Source organism: Mastigoproctus giganteus, chromosome 9 (genome assembly GCF_048544385.1).
Source record: "Mastigoproctus giganteus isolate SK-2022 chromosome 9, ASM4854438v1, whole genome shotgun sequence".
Lineage (NCBI taxonomy): Eukaryota > Metazoa > Arthropoda > Arachnida > Uropygi > Thelyphonidae > Mastigoproctus > Mastigoproctus giganteus.
Window position 1 is genome coordinate 68,790,377 of NC_143583.1, and position 24,985 is coordinate 68,815,361.

The 24,985-nt window shown below is 36.1% G+C and overlaps 1 protein-coding gene across 2 annotated transcripts in view; it reads right to left on the bottom strand.

The window, feature by feature from the left end:
* The window catches only part of LOC150080424 (mitochondrial glutamate carrier 1-like), a 112,642-nt gene that overhangs the window by 20,507 nt on the left and 67,150 nt on the right, over positions 1–24,985 (bottom strand). For both annotated transcript variants that reach the window (XM_090381765.1, XM_090381764.1), the window contains exons 2-5: positions 17,743–17,877; positions 7,270–7,325; positions 4,967–5,060; positions 1,892–2,007 (exon numbers count right to left, since the gene is read on the bottom strand). In XM_090381765.1, coding sequence (XP_090237891.1) covers positions 1,892–2,007; positions 4,967–5,060; positions 7,270–7,325; positions 17,743–17,877 — 401 coding nt within the window. The remainder of the gene's footprint in view (positions 1–1,891; positions 2,008–4,966; positions 5,061–7,269; positions 7,326–17,742; positions 17,878–24,985) is intronic.

Consider the following 24,985-nt stretch of genomic DNA (forward strand, 5'->3'; position numbering starts at 1 on the left):
AACTACTCGCTGGCTAAAGGAAAATTTCCACACATCTATTCTACAACTATCTTTGCTCAATTTGAAATGGTGCCCATTCAGGTTCTTAGTCTGAGCAAGAGGAAGAATCCCTTCAGTATTCAGCTTCCTCAACCCATTCAAGGCCTTATATACCTTAATCAGATCACCTCACAGGTGCCAACTCTCCAGGCACTGCAATTTGCAGAACTTAAGCCTTTCTTAGTAAGAGCACCCCTTTGTTCCACTCACCAATCTTGTTGCCCTTCTTTGTACTCGTTCTAGCAACTCTACATCCTTCTTAAAATGAGGCCTCCACACCTGTACACAATACTCTAGGTGTGGCCCAACTATTGCCTTATATAATGGGATAATCACCTCTCTGTTCCTCCTAGCAAAATTCCTATATATCATTGACAAGCCTCCATGACCTGTCCTGGCAGCCTGTCTGCACTGCTCAGCGAACTTCATATTTGACTGCACAATTACCCCCAGGTATTTTTCACTTTCCACTTCCCTGAGTGTAGTACCACACAGTTGATACGTTTCTCTTTGGTTACCACTACCCATATGCAGTACCTTGCATTTTTCAATGTTAAACTTCAGTTGCCACTTCTCAGCCCATTTTCCCTACTTATCTAGATCCAGTTGGAGTAGCATGCTGTCTTTACTGTCATTAACAACCCTGCCAACTTTTGTATCATCTGCAAACTTGGACATTAACCCTGATATAATTGCCTTCATCAATATCGATAAATATACAAAACAACAATGGGCCCAACACCGAACCCTGGGGAACGCCACTAACAACATTTGTCCACAAAGAGCAGCGTCCATTGATTACCACTCTCTGTCATCTCCCACTCAACCATCCCTTTATCCATTGTAGCAACTTACCCTTAATGCCATACCTCTCCAATTTGTACAGTAGTCTTCCATGTGCAACAGTATCAAAAGCTTTCCTGAAATTCAAGTAAATGATATCAAAATTATTTTTGGCATTCAGTTCCTTTGTAACCATATCACAGTATCCAATCAAATTGGATACTCTGATGTGGTTATAGTATCATAGTATCCAATCAAACTGAATACTATGATACTTGGATAACACAAACCCATGCTGTGTCTTAACTATTACTGCAGTCTCGTCTAGATGATCCTGCAATGCTTCTTTAACCAGTGATTCCATTATATTCCCAGTAAACACAAGTTAAACTAACAGGTCTGTAGTTACTTGTGTCATGTAGTCACTCCAGTCCATGGGGACCTCCCCTAAGTCCCTCTGACCTCCCTTGAAACATGCAATGCACGATTTTTTTTTTCTGCAATTAATAGAAGTGAAAAGTAAATAGTTATTTTTTCATTAATTAATTACTATTATAAATAAAGATTATAAATTTACAGAATACTTAATAAAACCCTATAATTTTATGTTCGCTAAACTTACCTGTTCAATTTATAGATCTTCACAAGCAACACTTTTTGGCTGATGCTGTATAAGCTTGCTACTAATGCTAACACCACATTCATACAAAACAATATGTATGAAGTGTGCATGGATTGTCTGAATTAATAATATTGCATTAAAACTACAATTAATCTGTGAATTTATTATATCCATACAAAACAGAAATAACTGTCAGATTTCTATTCATTCCATTTTAATGAAATTTGGATGGCCCAACAAATATTTCTGCAAGAAATAAATCTAAAATTTCATGAAAATCCATCCACTGGGAGTTCAGTTGTTACACATGCATGGACAGACATGGTGAAAACAATAAGCACCTATGCATATAAATGTAAAAATACACCTAAAACGTTAACTTTATTTCTAATGTATGTGAAAAGGAATTTAATATTTAGCAATTTGGTAAAATTACAATTTACATACCAACTCTCCCAGCATCTTGCAATTGAATTTTTAATAGCTCCATGGGAGTTGTAATAATAATCTGGCAAAATCCTGCACAACCTCCAGCTATCATTTCTTTACCAAGTGATAAGTGGCTGAAAATAAACAACATAAACAATGATGTAAATAATGATCAATAATACAGTACTTTAAATGCAAATGCAATTTAAATAAGAGATTTTCAAAGTTATGGCTCACAACATATGAAAAAAAAAAAATTCTGATCACTATTCAGTTAAGTGAAAAAGCAACTAAGTCCATGATGTATTAGTATAGTGCATGTATTCTTTGGTCAGTTTGCTGTTTGTTGGACAAAAAACCTAAGTAACTGAAATTGAAAAAAAAAAAAAAAAACCATCTACCTTGCCAAAACCAATTAATTCAGTCATATTCTGAAATAAGTCCATAAATTCCTTGCATCATTGGCAGGATTAACACTAAACATTTCCACCAGTATGGAAGGAGAGTGAGTATAACCACTGTGCTATCCATGAAGACATCACTGAGTTATTTAATTTTTAAAGGCTTCAGGAAGCATACTGTAAAAATTTCTCTTAATAGCTAATGAAGAGTCCTGTTGTAAACATAAAACTTTAATATATAAATACAAAATTAAATACATAAAATACTAGATAAAACTGGATGATAAAATTAAGCCAAAGATAAGTGACAAAATATAAGGAGCTTTTGAGGAACTATGCTTCCCTATCAACTTAAGAAAATGCAATTCTTACTGTTAAATATGTTATACTGTTAAACAATGCAATACTGTTAAACTGATGAAGAGGCAATGTTAATTTGAACATGGTTTCAAGTTAACGTGCTGCTCTCAATAATTATTTTGCCAGGGCAGAATGAGCAAAATTAGCTATGCCAACTGGTTTTTATCTAGTAATTTGGTTTTATTTTTGCAGTTACTCATTAAAGTTTTATTTTATAAAATATTAGGACACACAGAAATGTACATTAAGTACACACTAGTCTGCAATCAAGTCACTGGGAGGAGGAGGGTTGGTAAGCTAAAGCAGATTATCAAGTCTTTGGTTAAGAATATCAAGAATACAGTCACTTTTTTTTAGGCCTCCCACTGTTACCCCCCACAATGTGAGTGCTGACTTTTGCACTAACACAAAAGGTACACTCATCATTAAAAAGAGCAGAGGTCAATGCATGTCATTTTCAAGCAACACAATGTGTTTTGGTTTTATTTACCACTATCCACCATTGCTTGTAATATTTGTAATTCGTAGATGCCAACATAGGGACTCACATCTGGTGAGTATGGGCTTTGCAAACCCAGGGTCCTGAGCTGGATATTATCATTCTTCTCTTTCTTGGTGATGCCTTTCTACATTTCTCTCTCTCTCACACAGGGGGGTAACTCGGAAATTTTTTTTTTTGGCTGGTGCAGCATAAGCCTCAAGCTTCCTTGTACCATATGGCTAATAATAATAATAAAATAATAATAATAATAATAATATGTCATGAATACTACAATATGTGGATTTTTCTTCTAATGGAGAGATACCTGCCTCACTCATTTTTACTGCTCACAGTATGCCTACCAGTTTTCTTACACTACATCACACAATGCCCAGTCCATACAAAATTTCAGTGCCATTAGTTCCTGTTGTAAATCCTTGTTTTTATTAAAACAGAAACACTGTTGCTGTGTAAGAAATCTATCTTTTCTGCTTTTCATATAACAGCACATCCAGTGAACTTGAAAAAATTGCAGACTGATGGTCTGATATAGTTACTTTGGATTTATACTGTTTTTGCTTGTAATACTTGTAATTTAAAGGGATTAAAAAAGCCTATATGCTTTTTTTTTAACCCTTTATGCTGAACTGCTATATATAGGCTGAACTGCTTTATGCTGAAATATATATACATCATTTAGAAATGAGAATGTTTCATTTAATAACTTTTTTTTTTCTCATCACTGTTTAATGTACCCTCTGTCACTCAATTCTTCATTTTCACTATATAATATTGGTGTGAATACACCATAGATCACTCTTAAATAAAAAAAACTATATTTGTAGTGTAAAAGGGCATAAATTTATCTGTGTCTCATATTCACAACGAGTTGCCATGTATTGCACTACCTCAAATAAGTAAGGCTTCACTTATTCATTTTCACTATAATGAAACATTAGAATATCAATACAAGATTTGGCTACATTTATTGATTCCATTATTCATTTATCAGAACTTGAAGTTTATCAATTAATCTAACAAATTGGTTAACACTTAGAGAATGATAGCTTAAGAGGTTGCTAGTTATCCAAATAACAATCACAAATGAGATAAGGCTACATAATTTGTAATTTTACAAACTGTTAAAATACACAAAACTATTCTTTACTGGCTGTAAAACTTTTAACATAGAACTAATATATTTAACTAAAGCCAGTCCTTCAATGTGTAATAGGCAAATTTAAAGCATTAACTAAATACATCAGTTAACAGTTAAATTTATAATAAATGGAAAATACATTAACTTTATATTTTTTTAATTTCCTGTTAATTGATACATTTAGTTAATTAGTGGTTATGCTTCAAATTTGTCTGTTCACCATTGAACAGAATGAAAAAAATTCCAAGAACTCCAAAAAAATTCCAATTCAAAGAACTAAATTCCTACATTAAAAATTTAACAGACACAAATGAAGAGATGTGTGAATATTACTAATCTGTGAAATCCCTACATTAAAAATTTAACAGACAAGAATGAAGAGGTGTGTGAATATTATTAATCTGTGAAATCCCTATATTAAAAGATGCCTTTTAACCAGTACATCAAATGTAATAAATATTTTAATTTTCAAATTTAATTTCTGTGTATTTTGTACATTGATGTGTTTGCTGGAGAGTCAAATACTAATCAAAAAATTTAGTTTGACAATAAATAATCATAAAATCACATTAATACAAAATTTGTGATGCTCTATAGTGAAATAAGGCATATTCTCCAGACAAATTTGAACACAATTTGAATTTAAATCATCTGAAATGTAACAAATCAAGTCTCATCATTTCAGTACTCACCCTGTATTTCTTGACAAATGATGGCGAAAAAAGTCATTTGCTGCTAACTTGATTGCTTTTTCAGGTGTGATGAGTAATATATTAACTGCAGAGCCTACGTAAAACAAAATTATATAAAGTAACAAATATAATTTATAGTAGTTTGAAGGTCTAACGTATGAAGTAAACTACCTGGGCATATCAAGATAAAAATGAAACAATGATTATGTGGCAGCATTTTTGCACACAATCATTGTTACCCACAGCAATTATCTCTTTTAACTGATTTAACTTATGCATGATATTAATACAACCAATTTACAATTATAAGAGACATTAGAATTTCTGAAGGGTATTAGAACCCCCACACTGAACAGAACTGTTCTAGAAAATCTGAGTGGGTTTGCAAATTTAAGGGATGACTGTAAATCAAGAGCTTAGAATGTGCAACATTTTGTTGTTTTAAGCAGAAATTATGAATAATTTAAATAAATTAAATTATTCAAATGTGAGACAGTGTGGTCTTAATGTATTTTGTGCCATTAAAATTACAGAGTTTTAGTATTAAGTAATTCATGCATTGTGAAGACGTCATTTTGCATCAAACTTACTTTTGTTTGATTTACGTTTATCTACACTTATGTCGTTTTGCATTCCCATCACTATTACAAGACAGTAATATTTGTTCTGCTGATTGATTAATATTTAAGAAAGTATGTGCTAATTGCTAATTTAATTATGTTAATCAAGAAGGGTAAATAGGAATGATTTTCTCATTTATTAATTATTATTATAATGTGTTTGTCTAATAAAGTCTGTAATACATTTTTTTTTTTTGTTTGTTTGTTCAGGAATAATTCTCTTTTAACATATATAGCAACTTAATTCCTAAATTCATTTCATATTATATTAGCTCTGCAACCAACATCTTTGGTTATATAGATGCTCTCTTCACAAATAGATGTCCTTTCGCTATTCTCACTAGATGAATAAATAGAAATGACTTTCTCATTCCTATTTATTCATCTCTGCCCACCTCTGAACCCATTCAAGAAGCACAATGTCATACTTTAGATGCAGTCTTCAGACCTGAACACACTATTCCAAATATGAATAGTTCTCACCATTGATTTGCACCATTGTATAACAGAACCATAACCTCCTCAGATGTTAAGGTATGGTAAATCACTCACAAGACACCTTTCACCTTCCCGACCATCTGTTTATGCTGCAATAACTTGTGTATAATTTAATCATAACATCCAAATCTCTCTCCCCATTTACACTCTTCAGTTCTATCCTACCCAAACATATATATTATGTTCAGGTTGTTGATTTTGAAATGTATAATTGTATATCTGGTAGCATTACTGCATTTCTCCAACTGTCCATGAAGCCTGTCCAAGTGATTCTAAAGCTCAGCCTGACTGATATTATTAATCAGCCACTTAACCGACAAATTTCAAAATAGTGCACCTCATTAATATCAATACCTTCAGCTCAATTTATAAGAGGTTTTCAGACAAATTAAAATTGCATTAAAGAAATTAAACGATTTGTAATAATTTCAATGTCTACCCTGAAATATAACCAAGTAACTTTATCATTTTGCTGTGTAGGGCATATGTAAGTTTAACTGGAAATTTCATTTCATACTCATCACTTTGCATTTTATACACATCACTCAATTGTTCATAGGGTGACATGAATTTACTAATGAGGCCCACTGTCTAATGAAAAACCAATAGATAATGAAACAGCTGTCACAGTGGTGCTATGAGTTTTAGACAAAGAACAGATTCACCTTTTGGGGAAAGCTATCTGTATAAAACAGCATTAGTTAATTAAGTTGACTCACAGATAATGGTGCCACCTCTAATGGGAGCATAATCCCAAGCCTTGACAGCTGAATATCAGTTTCTGTCACTAGAAGGCCAAATCATCTCCAAGACAGAAACTGAATGCAGAAATGCAAACAATTTTTAAATTGTGAAAATTTGTATTTACATTTTTGTATTCTACAAAAATATATGCGCAACATTTTATACATGAAATGTTTTGTTTTAAATCATTTCAAGAAGTTTCATCATTACTTCTACTGTACTTAGAAATTTTAGCTTTACCATCCATCACACTGCTACACTTAAAAATATGTGGCAGTGTGATGGATGATAAACCAATTATCATCTTAAAAGCCAAAAAAGGGCACCAGAAGTCCATAATAGCCAGCCTGAAAACAAATTTAATCAGTGTTATATATTCAACTACAGTGAGACATAAGTGCACTGCATATAAAATATGGAATAAAGTAAAAGTGTCCATACCTCTGTACATCCCAAAGAATCCCTCTCTGGTATATGTCTTTCTGAAGCAGTCAAACCTATATGATTTGAAAAAAAGAGAGAGAGAAAAAAAATGTTCAGAAACTTCACTGTAAATTGAAAAATCTTTTTTTATATCCATCAAATGAAAATGTTTTAATCAATAAATGAATGGTAAGCCAAATCATTTTAGGGTAACACACTCAAAATAACTATTTCTTTGGTTGTCCATAAAAATTATATTGCTACTAATTTATATTGCAGTATTCATGTGAATAATTATAGCTCTAGGGTTTGTATGTGTCAAAGTTCAGTAGTAATGAATGAAGATCTTCATTCATTACTGCTGACAGTTCATTACTACTTAATAATGAAGATCTTCAAAAACAACTCACCTCATGAAGTTAGTTGTTTTTGAAGATGTTTCTAAACCATTATTATTGTACTGTAATTTGATAATACTGTAATTTGATAATAAAAGTAATTTGTAAATGCTTGATTATATTCTGGTGAATATAATAATTTGTTCTTCCATAAATAATTGACATAATAATGTGTTATTTCTACTTTATACATGCCTTCCTCCTAAAAATCTAATAGTTGCTGCTGAATATTTTAAATTCAGTTATCCTATTTCACCTTCAAGAATGCATTTACGTACTTCTAACAGAAATCTTACACATGTAAGGTAGCATCAGTTGTATATCTCCAAATTCTAGTGTGCATCACTTCCTTAAGAAAGTGTGCATATTATTTAGTGACAAAAGATGCAAAAAAGCAAGCTTATACAGCTTCAGCAAAAAAAAAACCCTTTCCATATCAGTTGCCTATCCCTTCTAATAACAGACTTTAGTTCTTCTCTGAATTTATACCCACTCATGTGTGTGTGCTCTAAGCAAGAGGAAGGATTCCATCAGCATTGAGCTTACTTAATCTATTCAAAGCCTTAAATATCTCAATCAGATCTTGTCACTGGTGCCTAGTCCCCACACACTGCAATCTGCAAAACTGAAGCCTTTCTTGGTAAGAGCACCCTTAGGTACCCTCACTATATCATTAACAAAGTCCATGTGCTGTCCTAGTAGCCAGCCTACACTGTTCAAAAACTTCATACCTGAATGCACAATTATCCAAGTGTTTTTCATTCTCCACTACCTTGAGTGTGATACCACACAGCAGGTATGCTAATCTTGTCGCAGTAGCATACCTTGATTACTGTCATTAATCAACACCTGCCAAGCTTTGTATCATCTGAAAACTTAGACAATTAAGCTTGATATGTCTTCAATATCACTAATAAATATTGAAAACAACAACAGGCCCAGCACTATACCCTAAGAAACTCCACTACTCAATCTATCTGCTCTTCTTAGGCTAATAAGATTAGTTTAAGAAGAGCAGTGTCCACTGATAGCCACTGCCTGTCTTCTCCCACTCAACCCTCCCTTTATCCATAGCAGTAACCTGCCCTTAATGCCAAACTGCTCCCTCTCAAAAGGTTTGCATGCAAAACTATCAGCATGTGGCAGAAGAAATTTAGGAAATGTTTTAAGGGAGTTGCATGGCTGGCAAACCTGTTATAGGGGGAAGGATTACTGAATCTGGTAGTCTTATGATTAACCTCAGCTTGATTTATGTTGATCCATGCTTATGCTATAAGCAAATTGGAAAACATCTTATTACTTATGCCACTGATAGTGTGTCATTGTTATGTCACTGATAGTTTGCTTGATGTTCATTACAGCAAATATAATGACAACTATTTCTGTATATTTATGCAAATGTTTACAATGAAGAATTATGCAAAAAATCTGTAAAACAACATGCAGCTCAGCACTGCAGAAACAACAAATATCACCCCATATTACTGCTGGGAATAAGTTATATGCCACCCAGATCTTGCTCCAATTCTTTAAATGAATTAGAAAATAGCCACTTCATAATGTACATTGTTGAGAAAATGCCTTCTTGGTGTAATTTGTTTAAATCACACCAAGAAGATGAAGGCTGGTCAAACACAGAGGGATGTGTGTGTGTGTCATGTATTAGAAATTTATCAGCACAAAAACCTCCTAGACATATAAATCAGAGAAAAGAATACAAATGACAAGATTGACAGTAATAAAGTAAATACTAGTATATACAAGTCTGACCCAGCACAGAATGCTGGGTCAGACTTGTCACAATTGAACATTCAACAAAACCATAGTTCAGCCAGAAACGCATTTACAAATAAAAGCAGTACAAAGAAGCTTCCCTAATTGGTACAGTAAGAAACAACAAAAATAGATCGAAATGAGTCTTCCGATCATAATATTTAAAATAGGATCCTTATTCCTACATTAAGAAGAGATATGAGGTATGTAGCTTTCATATACTATAACTCTACACAGATCTCTCAGAACAGTTAGCAGGAAGAATCTGTAATTCTACCCACTTCCCATCCATCCTTTTAGTATCCTGGAATGAAGACTTCTCCCTTTACTTTTAACCTCTAACTCCATATTCTGTGCTATCTTGTGTGGATGGAAAATAAGTTCAGTTATTAATTATGTTGCAGTTCACAAAAAAAATATTCCTTTGTAGCCAGGTTTTTTTACTATTTAATTTTATTTTTAATGTTAAAAGGTAATAATAATTTACAAAAATGGTTAATGATTTAATATCCTTCTAAAATTAAAATACTTTCCATATCAAAATTAAATTGTCGATAAGCCTAGTATCAAAAGCTAATTGGACCCGACCAAGAATGACTTCTACAACCAGCTCCAACATACGCTGGATTCAATTCCACAGACAGAAGTGATCATCCTCGCAGGGGACTTTAATGCCCACATTGGCGTGGACAGATCTGGTTGGGAAACAACAATGGGCAAGTTTGGCCATGGGAAGATCAATGACAACGGACTACGTTTGTTGTCCTTTGCCGCAAATCATTGGAAACAGCCATTTCCAGCACCCTCAAAAACATCAACTTACATGGCAAAATCCATCTGGCAAGGACTCAGCAATCCTGGACTACATTTTGATCAATGCCAAATTTCGCTCATCACTCATGGACGTTCGTGCCATGAGGGGACCTGATTGCGGATCTGATCACTACCTCATCCGGGCTAAGGTGCAGCTCAAATTACGGCATGCAAAAAGATCATCTCGGTCAGCCAAGCTGGACTGGAGGCAGCTAATGAATGCTGCCAACAAACAGACATATCAGATCGCCCTATCCAACCGCTTCGAGATGCTGGCCGTGCCCGAGGATATAAATGAAGAAGAAAAGCAAATCTCTGATGCCATCCTGGAATGTGCCAAGCCCCTATGTCTACCTGCCCGACATCGAACACAACCATGGATATCAGACGAGTGCCTCGACCTCGTGGACAAACGGAAACAGGCAAAGTTGGTCGACTTTGAACGGTACCGGCAGCTAAACCGAGAAGTCCGACAAAGAATGACAGCAGAAAGAGAAGCATACTGGAACCAAGTGGCAGACGATCTTGAAGTGGCGGCATCCAAGAACGAGTACCGCACTCTCTACCGCACCCTCAGATGTCTGAGTGGAAAGACCAAATTGACTAGTGACAACATCAAGAATGCTGATGGGACCTTCGTGCGATCACCATCCGAACGCCTGCAACGGTGGAGTGAATTCTTCAAAGCTTTGTATAATCACGACCCACCTCAGGGACCGCCAGCAACAGCACTCTCGATCGACCCCCCTGAGGTCTCCATGGTCGATGTTGAGCCTACAGTAGAAGAAGTGAAAGCAGCCATACAATCCCTGAAGAATGGCAGGGCACCAGGAGTGGACCAAGTCACCACAGAAGTGATCAAAGCCGGGGGAGATGTACTGCTTCGCCGACTACACTCGCTCCTCAAAACCATCTGGTGCACTGAACAAATTCCGCTAACATGGAGGAAAGCCATTATCGTACCCATCCACAAGAAAGGTGATAACCGGGACTGCAAGAACTACCGTGGCATCAGCCTCCTTTCCATCATCGGAAAGGTCTTTATGAAGATCATCCAGTCAAGACTGCAAAAACATCACGAGCAAACCAGTCGAGAAGAACAGGCAGGATTTAGACCCGGGCGAGGATGCTGTGATCAAATCTTTGCCATTCGTCAGCTGATGGAGGAGAGGATCCGGTGTGGACAGCGAACCGTCATTGTTTTCATTGACTTTAAAGTCTGCTTTCGACTGTGTCCACCGGCCTGCCTTATGGAAACTACTAGAGGTTGAACATGTACCTCGAAAAGTCATCACACTCCTCCAAACTGCATACAACGGTTTAACCAGCCAGGTGCGCATCCAGAACGATTTATCTGAGGAATTTACCATCCAAACTGGAGTCCGCCAAGGGGATGTAGCCTCCCCGTTGCTTTTCAACATCGTGGTCGACGCCATTATGAGGCAAGCATTCAGAAACAGACAGGGCATACAATATGACAAGGATCACTATGTGACTGACCTGATGTTTGCTGATGATAGTGCTATCCTTGCCAGTAATGACGCTGAAGCCACGGACATCCTCTACGACATTGCCCGCATTACCCGGCCATATGGTTTGAAGATCAATGCTGGTAAGACAAAGGCCCTGACAACAGATGGGTCGCCAGCCACCATCTATCTCGAAGGCGTCCAGATCGAGCAAGTGCAGGACTTTAAATACCTTGGGTCGCTGGTCCAGGAGAAGAAAGTTGCATCCACCATGGAAATCCACAGCAGAATTGGACAGGCGGCCACTGCGTTCGCCTCGCTCAAATGGTGTCTGTGGAAGAGGACCAACATTTCCACAAAGACTAAAATCCGACTCTTCCGGACTTTGATCCTGCCCATTCTTCTTTACGGATCGGAAACATGGATTTGTCTCAAGTTAGATTTGAACAAACTTGAGGTATTCCAAATGCGATGCCTGCGGCAGATCTTGGGCATCTCTCTTCGCGACCGCATCACTAATGATACCATCCGCGCCAGATGCCAACAGCAACCAACCATTGCTGACCAAATCCAGAAGCGAAGGCTTAGATGGTTTGGCCACGTATGTAGAATGGGCACGAACAGAATACCATCCACACTCCTTTGGAGACAACGACCCACCCAATGGAGCATCCAACGGACCGCACCTAGGAAAACGTGGGCCAAGCAAGTGGAAAATGACTTGAAGAGCCGACGTCTCGACCTTAACCAGGCCAGGACTGACGCCATGGATCGTAAGGTATGGAAGAACATCACAGAGCAAGTCCGAAACCCTGCGGCACCTACAGCAGCATACTGGTTGCGTGGCCAACCGCCTCCCCCAGCTGCCAGCTAAGGACCAAAGAAGAAGAAGAAGAAAAGCTAAATTATAAATGAACTTAGATTCTAAAGTAATAAGAGAACAGTAATGAACACATACATTCATCTTTCTAAAACATGCTGAAGAAATGGATTAGGCAAAACATTTGTGTCTGTATAATTTAAGATTTCTCAACTTTCTGATCAACAACAGTGGTAATAAATCATCCTCTGATTATCCATCCAATGCAAGTTTGGGCACTTCCCTTATTTCCAATTCTACTATTTTTTTGGTTTTGATCATTCTAGCCTCCTTGTAGGCAGTCATAAAGGGCACTGTTTTAAGTGAAATTTTCCAATAATGGTTATCTTTATATTTTAAAAAATTAATTAATGTATAGAGTGTGTTACATTTCAGGCACGTTCAATTTTTTTTATTAAATTAATTGCTTTTTAAAATTGTTTTTGTGATAAATAGAAGTGAAAAGTAAAAATAGTTATCTCTTTATCAATTAATTACTAAAATTATAACTTTATAGAACACTTAGTAAAATCTGCTAGTTTTATTTTTTACAATCTCAAAAACTTAGTTGTTTATATATATGTGCATCTCTTCACAAGCAATACCACATCATTGGTCTCAGGTAATACACAAGAAGCATGCATGGACTATCTAAAGCTAACAATGCTGCATCAAAACTACATTTAATCTATGAATTTCTTTTTTTACATACAAACTGTATGGAAAAAAAGAAATATTTACTCTCAGATTTCTCTTGGTCCAATTTTAATGAAATTTGGACCAGCATGACAAATATTTTTAAAATGCCCAAATAAAAAAATTTCATGAAATTCCATTCACTGGGATGTCTCATGTGTCGGATGGATAGACAAGGTGAAGACAATAGGTGCATTATATATATAAAACTTAAGTGAGAATAATGATTAAAATAAAAATAATAAAAATGTCAGCAGCATGGCAATACAGAAGAGCAAAAATTGTGAAATTATACGTAACGATCAAACCAACAGGGAGGGAAGAGAATAAAATTATTGCAGCAGAAACTCTAACTAAGATAATTAATTAAATTTTGAATAGCCAATTAAATTAAATTTAACAGCGGCCCCTCTGACGGGCACCTGGTCCAAATTTATGTGAAATATCACGAGCAGAGATGTGAACAACTACAATAAAATAAAATAAAATAAAACAAAAACAGACTGATCATTATGCCCCATCTCAACAGAGGACCACAAGGCCAATAATGGTCAGGGAATCGCTGCATTTCGATCGCTAGACAAATCGCCTTTGCGGCGATTTGTCTAGCAATCAATCCCCAGATCGAACTGCCAATGCAGAGGACTTGAATAGCGGTGGTTCTGATGCAGCGAAAATGTTTTGCCTAAATAATCTGGTTAAGATTACTTTTGTCAGTGGTGTGGCTTTGCATTAGAGTGCTTGTATCTGTTTTTAATTTTTAATTTTTGCTGCATCAGGACTACCGCTATTCAAGTCCTCTTCATTGGCGGTTCGATCTAGGGATCGGATAGTGGTACTGATCTTTCGATTGATTCGCCTTTGCAGCGATTTGTCTAGCGATCGAAATGCAGTGACTCCCTGACCATTATTGGCCTTGTGGTCCTCTGTTGAGATGGGGCATAACGGTCAGTCTATTTCTGTTTTTGTTTTATTTTATGTTATTATATTGTAGTTGTTCACATCTCTGCTCGTGATATTTCACATAAATTTGCACCAGGTGCCCGTCAGAGGAAGCGCTGTTAAATTTCATTTAATTGATTATATTTTATTATCTTTGTATTTAGACTCTCTAAATTATCTTCGAGAGTTTCTGCTGCAATAATTTTATTCTCTTCCCTCCCTGTTGGTTTGATCATTACGTATAATTTCACAATTTTTGCCCTTTTGTCTTGCCATGCTACTGGCATTTTTATTATTTTTATTTTAATCATTATTCTCACGTGTCATGTAGAGGAAAATGCTCTTTGCTGCCTCTGATGTATGCTTTACCCCTTTTTTAATGTAAGATTCAGTTTTCAATTATTTCAAACATTATTCAAATATAAGTGTATATATATATATATATAAATATATATATAAAGTTAATCATGTTGGATATTATAATAGTATTACTTATATTTAATGCTAATTTAGTTAGATTTTAACCTATTTCTTTTAAGAGGTCTTTAGTGCATCGTTAATGCCATGTATATAAACCACCAATTGGACGTGCCTGTAATTATAATTATCTAAATGTACAACTAATTGTGGAATGTTTTTGGTAAATGGTGTTTGCCTATAGGTATTAGAATGCTTATGGTTCAGGTGATCAAGGTTAGCCCTTAAAGGCTATCTTAATTCTGTAGGGCCTATAAACATATTATATTTATGTAGCTATTTAAGTTAATGGTAAGGAAAATTTCATTACAATTGGCTGATGATTTTTCATTACCTGCAGCTAACATCTAGTCAAAATTAATAATCATGCTTATAACTATTCTTATTCTAAATTACAATACAATTTTAATATAAATATGCAATTTAATTTAACGCATTCCATCACGTGGTCATCAATCCCCTACTCAAAGCCCCCGACGAAGTAGGGGATTGATGACCACGTGATGGAATGTGTTAAATTAAATTGCATATTAATATTAAAGTTGTATTGTAATTTAGAATAAGAATAGTTATAAGCATGATTATTAATTTTGACTAGATGTTAGCTGCAGGTAATGAAAAATCATCAGCCAATTGTAATGAAATTTTCCTTACCATTAACTTAAATAGCTACATAAATATAATATGTTTATAGTCCCTACAGAATTAAGATAGCCTTTAAGGGCTAACCTGATCACCTGAACCGTAAGCACTCTAATACCTATAGGCAAACACCATTTACCAAAAACATTCCACAATTAGTTTTTTTTTTTTTGGTAGTTGTTGGCGCACAGGCTTCTGTGGCCATAATGCACCTCCCAAGGTTTTTGCAGTACTTTGATCCAAGCCCGAGGCGGGAATCGAACCCGCAACCTTTGGGTTGCCAGGCAGGCACTTTACCCACCCGGCTAGCCCAGTCGGCCTCCAATTAGTTGTACATTTAGATAATTATATATATATATACAGGGTGATTCACTACCAAGCGCAACAAACTTGCAGGAGGTGTAGGGAGCACAAAGACGAATCGGAATCACATAGCATTGCAGGGTCCGAAATGCCTTCATCATGCGGTAGAGGACGTTGAACGGGAGGTCGTGTGAACAGCGATCCCGCTGGAAGTCAGCATTTGCGAACTGTTTCTGTTGAAGAAACCAAGTAGCAAAAGTCCTCCGGAGTGGATAATCCGCAGGCTCCAATGATTGGACGCATTGCAGATGGTATGAACTCATTTGGTTTGTTGACAGTATCCTCCATACAGTGGATTTGGAAATACCCAATCGTTGGCCTATCGCTTGAGTACTCGTACTCAGATTGCCTTCTGCAAGACGTAGGACATTCTCCTCATTGTCTGGCATCCTCGTCGTTCGCTCTCGATTCATGGTACCTCTCGTGAAACAATCAGTCTCACGTAACCTTCTGTGCACACGTGTGAAAATCATATGATGAGGAGCACGCCTGTGCGGGAAACATTCCTGGTACAAGCACAGAGTGGTGCGCCCGTTACAGTCCGCAGCTCCATACGAGAGGTGCATGTCAGCCAGTTCAACGTTTGAATACTCGTCCATCCTACTGCCTCGGGAACCGGTTCGCAAATGCTGACTTCCAGCGGGATCGCTGTTCAGGCGCCCTCCCGTTCAACGTTCCGAAATGCCTTCATGGCGAAGGCATTTCGGACCATGCAATGCTATGTGTTTCCGATTCATCTTTGTGCCCCCTACACCTCCTGCAAGTTTGTTGCACTGGTAGCGAATCACCCTGTATATATATTGTGTTCTTATAGGAGTTTATGATATTAATATTTGGTCAGATTTACGTTATTAGGAGTTTGTCTGCTGTGCAACGTTAATGCTATTGTACATAGGGCAATTAGACATTATATGTGCATGATATTATATCGGTCGATTTTATTTAAATAAATGTTATGGATTTGTAGGCAATTAGGTGTATATGTATATGGCATGATTAGGCTACCAAGTTAGCGAGTGTTGACTAGCTTTTTCCTGGGGGGGGCCTATAGACGATATATAAATGAAATGGTGTTATAAAATAATATGATACTATATAATGAAAATAACATTAAAATGTTGATAAACAATAAAAATGCTAAATACAAAGTAAAGTGCAAATACATTCCCTCACTTGGCCATCAATATGCTACTTCATCGGGGGCTTTGAGCAGAACGATAGCCAGACTAAAGGAATGTCTCCTACCTACCCGTTTCTGTTGTCCCCATACCAGTTTTGCCAGTTATAAATTTTTTGGTGATAATATAAATTTTAAATTGATAGCAAATCAATGCAATAGGATAATATGTTTAGTTTAATTTACATGAATTCTTTAACTTTTAGATTTTTAAATTATTAAATTTTTCAATCATATTGTCTGAAACAGCAAACTGGGATAGGTGACACAAAGCCCAATGGGTATGTATCTGAATAAATGAGAAAGATTCTTACTTCATTCTTGTACTGGGGTGGTCGGATTGAAAAGGGGGTAAATTCCCACCTTTATATGTTGGTAAGATTATACTGCGCAGTCGCCTCTTTTGAATACAGTGGTGTGATGGAGAAATTGCTGTAGGCAATATCTCGTGTCAATGCGAGTGTTTTGAAATTCATGGGTGGGTTTATATTTGTGCTTGTGGGGGGGTTACTTCTGATGTCGGTAAGAACCAATGTAAAAGAAATGATGGAAATTACAAGATGTATGCAATTAAATTGCTAATAAAAATGGATTGCTATACCCTGGACAAGTAGCAGATTGATGGCCAAGTGAGGGAATGTATTTGCACTTTACTTTGTATTTAGAATTTTTATTGTTTATCAACATTTTAATGTTACTTTCATTATTTAGTATCATATTATTTTATAACACCATTTCATTTATATATCGTCTATAGCCCCCCCCCCAGGCAAAAGCTAGTCTACACTCGCTAACTTGGTAGCCTGAACCATATACACCTATATTTATATATAGGTGTGTGTGTGTGTGTGTGAACACAAAAAAATGAAGTATAATACTTACATAGAGTTGTACATTCTCTCTCCATGTGGTCCTATTTGTTGATTCTGGAGCCTTGTCTTTACAAGATCAATAGGAAAAACACAAGTAACCCCAATGATTCCAGCAATACCACCATTTATTATCTTTGGCACTAAGCTAGAAAAAAAACATTTTTAAAAATTTCAAACTCCTATCTCAAAATGACAAATACCACTGCTAAAATACTGTTATATACTAAGACAAATAAAAAAAGGGCTATGATGCTCAAATGAGTTCTACATTTGTATATTAATATATAGAAATAAAGAGGAATTTACCTCAATGATTTTTTGTAGAGTACTTCAACACACTCCTGAATTCAATCGGACGTAAAATTATTTCTTAATGGCTTCCTTCCCTCAAAAACATAACATGAATGGTCCGACATATCTGCGATTGATAGCTAAGGTCCTCCACCCAACCTGCTAGCATCACACTTACAGACACCAGAAACTAATGGACACATACATAAATCTATCGTTATGACTCTCAGGAACCCCACAAGAAGGAAAATATGGATTGCCTCAACTAAGGAAATACCTGCTTGTACATATACTTCACGTTTTATCAAGCACTTGTGATCAAATATTATTTTGCTTAGTTTGGGATACTACGGTATTCCACAATTTTCAGGTATGTAATTAAGAAATTCTGTAAATACTGTTCCTTTCAGGTTAAGTACACGTGGGTCCATGCAACCCCAGACACATGTCCCTGCCTTAACCTGTGAATGCAATAATCACCCCCCCCCCTAGCCTACTGCTGTCCAGGGGATGGCTCTAAAGGAGAGCAATAAACAGATGTTAATAATAATAATGTGTATTTTACAATTTTTTTATAATACAGTATTATATATTAAATAATGTTTTAATTAATTTTTATTTTTTAAAATTAGTTATAAAGTGGAAATGTGTATTTTTCATAAAAATAACTATTTCTTTCACCGCCCCCTCCCCTCAATCATCTCCTGATCAGAGATTCTGAAAAGGTGAAACTTTGTGTCCTGATAGTGTAATGATGTACTTAATTTTGTTAAATCAGTGTCAACAGAGATGTAAACAACTTCAATTTCAGGCAAGCTGAATTTCAATGGAGTGGCCGACCTTTACGAAAACACATTAATTAATCTAAAAAAAAAAAAACAGATGTAGCGTCTGTGCAGTTCAGAAATTATCTGTTTATAGCGTGAGCGAGCCAGCCAGCCTACTGACAATGCAACAACTATTTGAGCAAAACACATTGTTTGTGCCAGGTTGGGGCGAATGATTTTATTATTATTATTTTTTTTTGAAGTTCACTCCTTCATGCGAAAGCTATTTTCAAATAAACAAAAGATAGGAGTTTAATAAAGCATTTTTTTTTTTTTTTTTTTATATATATCGAAACCCCCAGGGGCTCACATCTAGTGAGTATGGGCTTGGCACACCCAGGGTCCTGAGCTGGATATCATCATTCTTCTCTTTCTTGGTGATTCCCTTCTACTTCTCTCTCTCTCTCTCTCACTCAGGGTAACTCGGGAATTTTTTTTTTTTTTTTGGCTGGTGCAGCATAAGCCTCAGGCTTCCTTGCACTATATGGCTAGTAGTAATAATAATAATAATAATAATAGAAACATATTTTTTTTTTGTTTGAAACACCCTGTATATTTTTAAATATACAGGGTGTTTCAAGATTCACGCAACAAATATAGGGCATAATCCACAGCTAAAAATAAGAAAAATGTTCATATAAACATGTCTCAAAGTCTCGGAAACATCCGAGATATAATTAAACACGAGATAATATTCAGGTTCCACGATGACTGCTTCACTGTTTACAGAACGACACTTACTGATACATAATATCTATGGGAGAAACTACAAATCTGTTTACTTTTGCCGAGGCTAATCGATATGATTTAAAAAAAAAAAAAAAAAAAAAGAAAGAAAGAAAACACAATTGTCAGTACTCAATAAAACTATGTAACAAATAATAAAAAAAAAAGTTCTACAATATTTATCTGCATGTCTTGGTGTTTATGAATTCATGTATGCTGATTCCAATATGATTTTGTTTTTGAATTGCATTTGCCCACAAATGGAAGAAAAATAAATATGCAATAAACGCTACTAAATACTTGTAATCAGATTTATTAACAAAATTAATATATAAATATGAACAATGACTATGTTCTAGGAGAATCTCTCCACATGCTGTTCATCAACATCGTCCAGATTTGATCTGAAAAAATCCAGGTGACAGTAAAGTAAAGCAACTTGATATTCTAAATCCCATTTTCCCGTAATTTATCAACTAGTTCTTTATAATTTTTTTATTTCTTTATAATGAAATTCTCTATGAAATTCTTAATAAATTTCACTCGATGTTATCAAGAGAGTAATTCACTACAAGGCGAAACAACTTCCTGGAACTTCGCTGAACGTCGATCGTTCTTGTGAAGCCAAATTTGCTTTAATTAGCTAAAGCAGTGGTCTCAAACTCAAATTGCATGCGGGCCGAATGCACGATCTGAAAGCAGCTGACGGGCCGGAATTTTTTTAAAACAAAATGAGAATGAATATAAGCACCGTAATTACAACGAATACATAATTGAAATGTATTAGCGGGCCGTGTAAAATTGCTTCAGGGGCCGCCAGTTTGAGACCACTGAGCTAAAGCACTGCCGCCTTGAGAAGACAATGCTTACTTGCCTGGCCGATCTCGGTTTGATACTGAGTGGTGGAAGCAAGGCTTTTTTAAAGAACCAAATTGTTAACTACACTGTGTGCGACAAGGTGCAACTTAATTCTGACTCAACTGTCTCTTTTCCTGTAGACACCTCATATACTGCTCTGCTGTCCCAGAGAAGGCAGACAGAGAAAGCAAAGGAACTTCGTGAAACCAACTTGAAAACTCAGAGGGAACCCCAGCACCTTGAAGTTTCCACAGACATCCTATTTATATTGGTCATACTTTACCTTCTCTAACAGAGAAGATAAAATAAGATCACCTTTAAATTTTCTAAATACACTGTAAATATGTACTTAGAAATACACTGGTGGCCAGAAAGTTGGAAAAAAAAAAGTGATTATGGGCATTGGTGCGACCGTGGCTCAAGCCAGCAGCACGACTACTAAATACTGTTTCTTGTATTTTCTCTATCTTGTGAACTCCTCTGACCGTGGTGGTCTTGGAGTATACACAGAATTTTTCTTCTTTTTTTTTTATTTATTGTGCAACGCTCATATGCAATTTAGAATATCAGCTGTATTATTTATTTCATTATCCCATTCCTTGACTGCAATAAATTTTGCATTCATCATCATCAGCAATTTTCAATCCACTGCAGGATGAAGGCCTCTCCAGCAACTTTCCAGTTCCTTATGTTTTGTGCAATGGCCATCCACTTACTACCCACAAACTCGTGAATTTCATCTGTCCATCTCCGTCGTTGTCGTCCAGGTTTTTTTCTACCTCCTCTTGGGTACCATTCTGTTATTCTCTTATTCCATCTGTCATCATGTCTTCGAGCTATATGTCCTGCCTAAGACCATTTTAGTTCTTTAGTTTTGATAAGAATATCCTTTACTTGAGTTTGCTGCCTAATCCATGTGTTTCTCTTCTTATCTAACAGTCTGATTCCCAATATAATTCGTTCCATTCTTCGCTGTGTAGTTCAACTTCTCTTCCATTCTTTTGGTGAGTGCCCAAGTTTCACTTCCATAAGTCATGGTGGGGAGTATACATTGGTTCATTATTTTATGTTTCAGACAAACTAGGATATTGCTCCTCAGTATGTGACTATAATTCCTGAATGCTATCCATCCATTTATTCTTCTCTACTTCCAGCTAGAACCTAATGCTGGTCCTACTTTTCTTGTGTTAAATCTTCTTATGTCCTCTCTGAGTCTCTTTCTAATGGCTTTGCATAACTCAGTATACTCAATTTTCTCCTTGTCAGTGTTTATCTTGCTCTTCATTTGTCGTCTTCGGTTCATCATGACAATTGTTTGACTAATTTTTTCTTCTTTGGATTTCTTTTTACCTACAGGTTTCTTGGGCTTTATCACTTTCAGAAAGTTGTAATATTCCTCGTCGATATCTTGGTCCTGAGCCTCTGCAGAAGCTCAAACTTGTTCTTAAGTTCCAGTACATACTGCTTTTTCTCCTCTTCTGTTATCGTAAAGACCTTCATATTGTTTACTCGAGTCAGTTTTTTCCTTTCTTTTCTTACATCTAAATCAAGTGTGCATCTTACCATTCTGTGATCGCTTCCAACATTTACCTTGTTCAGGACAGTAACATCATTCACGATATATCTTCTGTTAGTGAGGATGAAGTTGATTTCATTAGTTGTTAATCCATTTGGGTTCTTCCATGTCCACTTTCTGTTCGCCCTTTTCTTGAAAAAAATGTTCATTACTGAAAATCATAAAGATTCTGCAATTCCACAAGTCTTTCACCTCTTTCATTTCTTTCACCAATTCCAAAATTTCCTATAGTTCTCCTTTCTGTGCTGTTTTGTCTCTTTCCAACCTTAGCATTGAAGTCCCCCATAATGATAGTGTAGTGGGGTTTCTGCTCATCTAGAAGACTCTCAATTTCGGGGTACATATTTTCAACCTCTTCATCATCATGGCTCGACGTTGGTGCATAAATCATTATAACCTTTAGCTTGTAACTGGTGTGGGAGGAGGGTGGTTATAACCACCATCCTTCCACACCAGTTCCAATCCCGATGCGAGATGACGAGATTGGCCATAAATTATGGCCTTTTTCTCAAAAAAAAAAAAAAAAAAAAAAGTGGTTAAGTTAATCGGTCTCTCAGGCAAGGTTTGAATGGTTTTTCATGCAGAAAACAATACGCGCAATATACACTATCTGGCGCCTCATAGCATTAGACGCTTAACGTACACTTAACCTAATAGTGGCAGACAAGCAACATCTGGGCAGCATCAACAACAAGGCTCTGGCAATGGAATAATAATGTAGGGAGAGTAGGGTCAAGGACGAAGCTTTCGCTTCAGGTAATAATGCAAGGGAATACAAATAAATGGTAACCTAAACTGTATTAACATTAGTAGTGGCTTATTATGCAAGGAAATGAGCATATACCGCATCAGAAAAAAAAAAAAAAAAAAAAAAAACTAGTTTTTTTTTTTCCGCTTCATTTTTACATCCGTTCTAATAATTTGTGTAATCCTTCTTTAAATTTATTCAAACCACCAACTTCTAAAGATCGATTACTTTTAAGCTAAAAGTTAATTTTCACACATCTATCTTGCGGCCATCCTCTTTAAATTTAAAACCCCTTATGCGTAGGCGCCTCCGTAGCCAGGTGGGCAGGAGCAGCAGTGCGTAGCACACGCTTCTTGATCAGACCGGGGTTCGAGCCCGTGACCACCAAATATGGAGGATGCGGAAAGGTCAGGGAACGACCACCACATATCCCCGGAGCAATATGGCCTTAGTTGCTAATGCTCTTAAAAACAAGCAACAACAAACCCTTATGCGTGTGAGAAAGGGTAGGGATGTCATCAGTATTCAGTTTACTAAATTCATTTAAAGCCTTAAACGCTTTAATCAGGTCTCCTATCGGGCGCCTAATTTCCAGACCTTACAATTTGCAGCACTGAAGTCATTCTTGGTAGGAGGAGCCTTTGCGCCCCTGACAATCATGTTACTCTGCTCTTCTGTGTATCCGTTCGAACAGATCCGCATCCTTCCTAACATGAGGCTTCCAAATTCTGTATCAGTATTCAAGATGCAACCTAAGCCCTGCCTTATACAATGTGATAATCACTGCGCGTTTCAATTCTAAATCATTAAAGATGCTAAAATAATAAAAAAATTAAATAAATAAAATAATAAGGACTATGACCAGAGGTGTATTGCTAAAAAAAAAAATAGTATCGGAACGCTCGTTCTCTAGAAGACTATATGATAACGCCACATCGACTGTACATTAACTGAATCAGACTTACGGTTCATAGAACAACCAGTTCTAGCGTTCAGCTCATGGCGAATCAAAATGTATCGTTCGCACGCATCACAGTATATCTCATTCGTTGGATCTCTTTATCTAACACATTGTCCTTTGGTAAGAAACGTTCAAGTTTCATTGCGAAATTTATATTTTTGTTTTTAAATAAATTTTTAAAGAAATCTATTAATTTTAAAGATTACTATTAATATATATTTTTAGTAGAAATGGGTAAAATAGATATTTCTCCCTCCCCTTTGATTATGCCATTGTTTCATAATATTAGGTGTATAAATTTAACGATTTTCTATTATGACATTTAGAAAAAAGTACCGGAACGTCGTTCCAGCCCGAATACACCACTGACTATGACATTCTTTCGTACAGGTTGGATAAGTTCACATGCTGGACACCAACTGGCGCTAGATACGTGTGTGCTTAATGGCCTTCCAGTCTAAATATAGTTATTTAAAGGACATTACGTGGATACTTTATATAAAAATCTGAAGACGTTAACCTCGATAAAATATTAGGTAGTTTATTAGTATGTACTTGAAAAGGTACATTAACTTCCACCCAGATGTTTTGATCCTCTGTGGAATTCTAATATATCGCACATTCAGGACGCTCCCAGGGTGCACTAGTCCTCCTCTCCCCAGATTTGCGCGAAGAATAGATTATACAGGGGACCCATAATGTTACCTTGAAGTTTTAGCGGTTGCTGGTTCATGATGCCTTAAAAGTACACTAGTTACGAACTAATTTTTTTTAGAGTGGATAAAGTATTTTCCTTAGGTTGTCTCTCTCCCCCCAAAGTCGTCTTCTGTCAAGGGGGGACAGAAAACAAAGTGGTTATGCTTTCAGACCTCTAGCAGGCCTTGTAATTTCAATAATCAAGAATAATTAGGCTAATCTGTATTCAATGTCGAATACTTATTTAAAACCTGATTGCCCCTGCAATCATAACATCTGAGGTCCTTTATAAGATTTATTAAAATCCCGATTCTAATCCTGTTTTATTAATGCTTTCGTCAAGGCTGAAGCCATAAATAAACAAACTTCTAAAAGAAAAACGTAGTAATAAATCCCCTGTTAATCCATCTCCAATGCAGTAGCAAACTGAAAAGTATTTTTCCCAATTCCCTTATTCTAATAAAAATACAACCCCCCCCCAAGCGAGATTAATAATTCAGGAACAGAAATTGGTGCAAATGCACTACACGTAAAAACGGACGGAAGGCTACTATGAATCTATTAATCGTC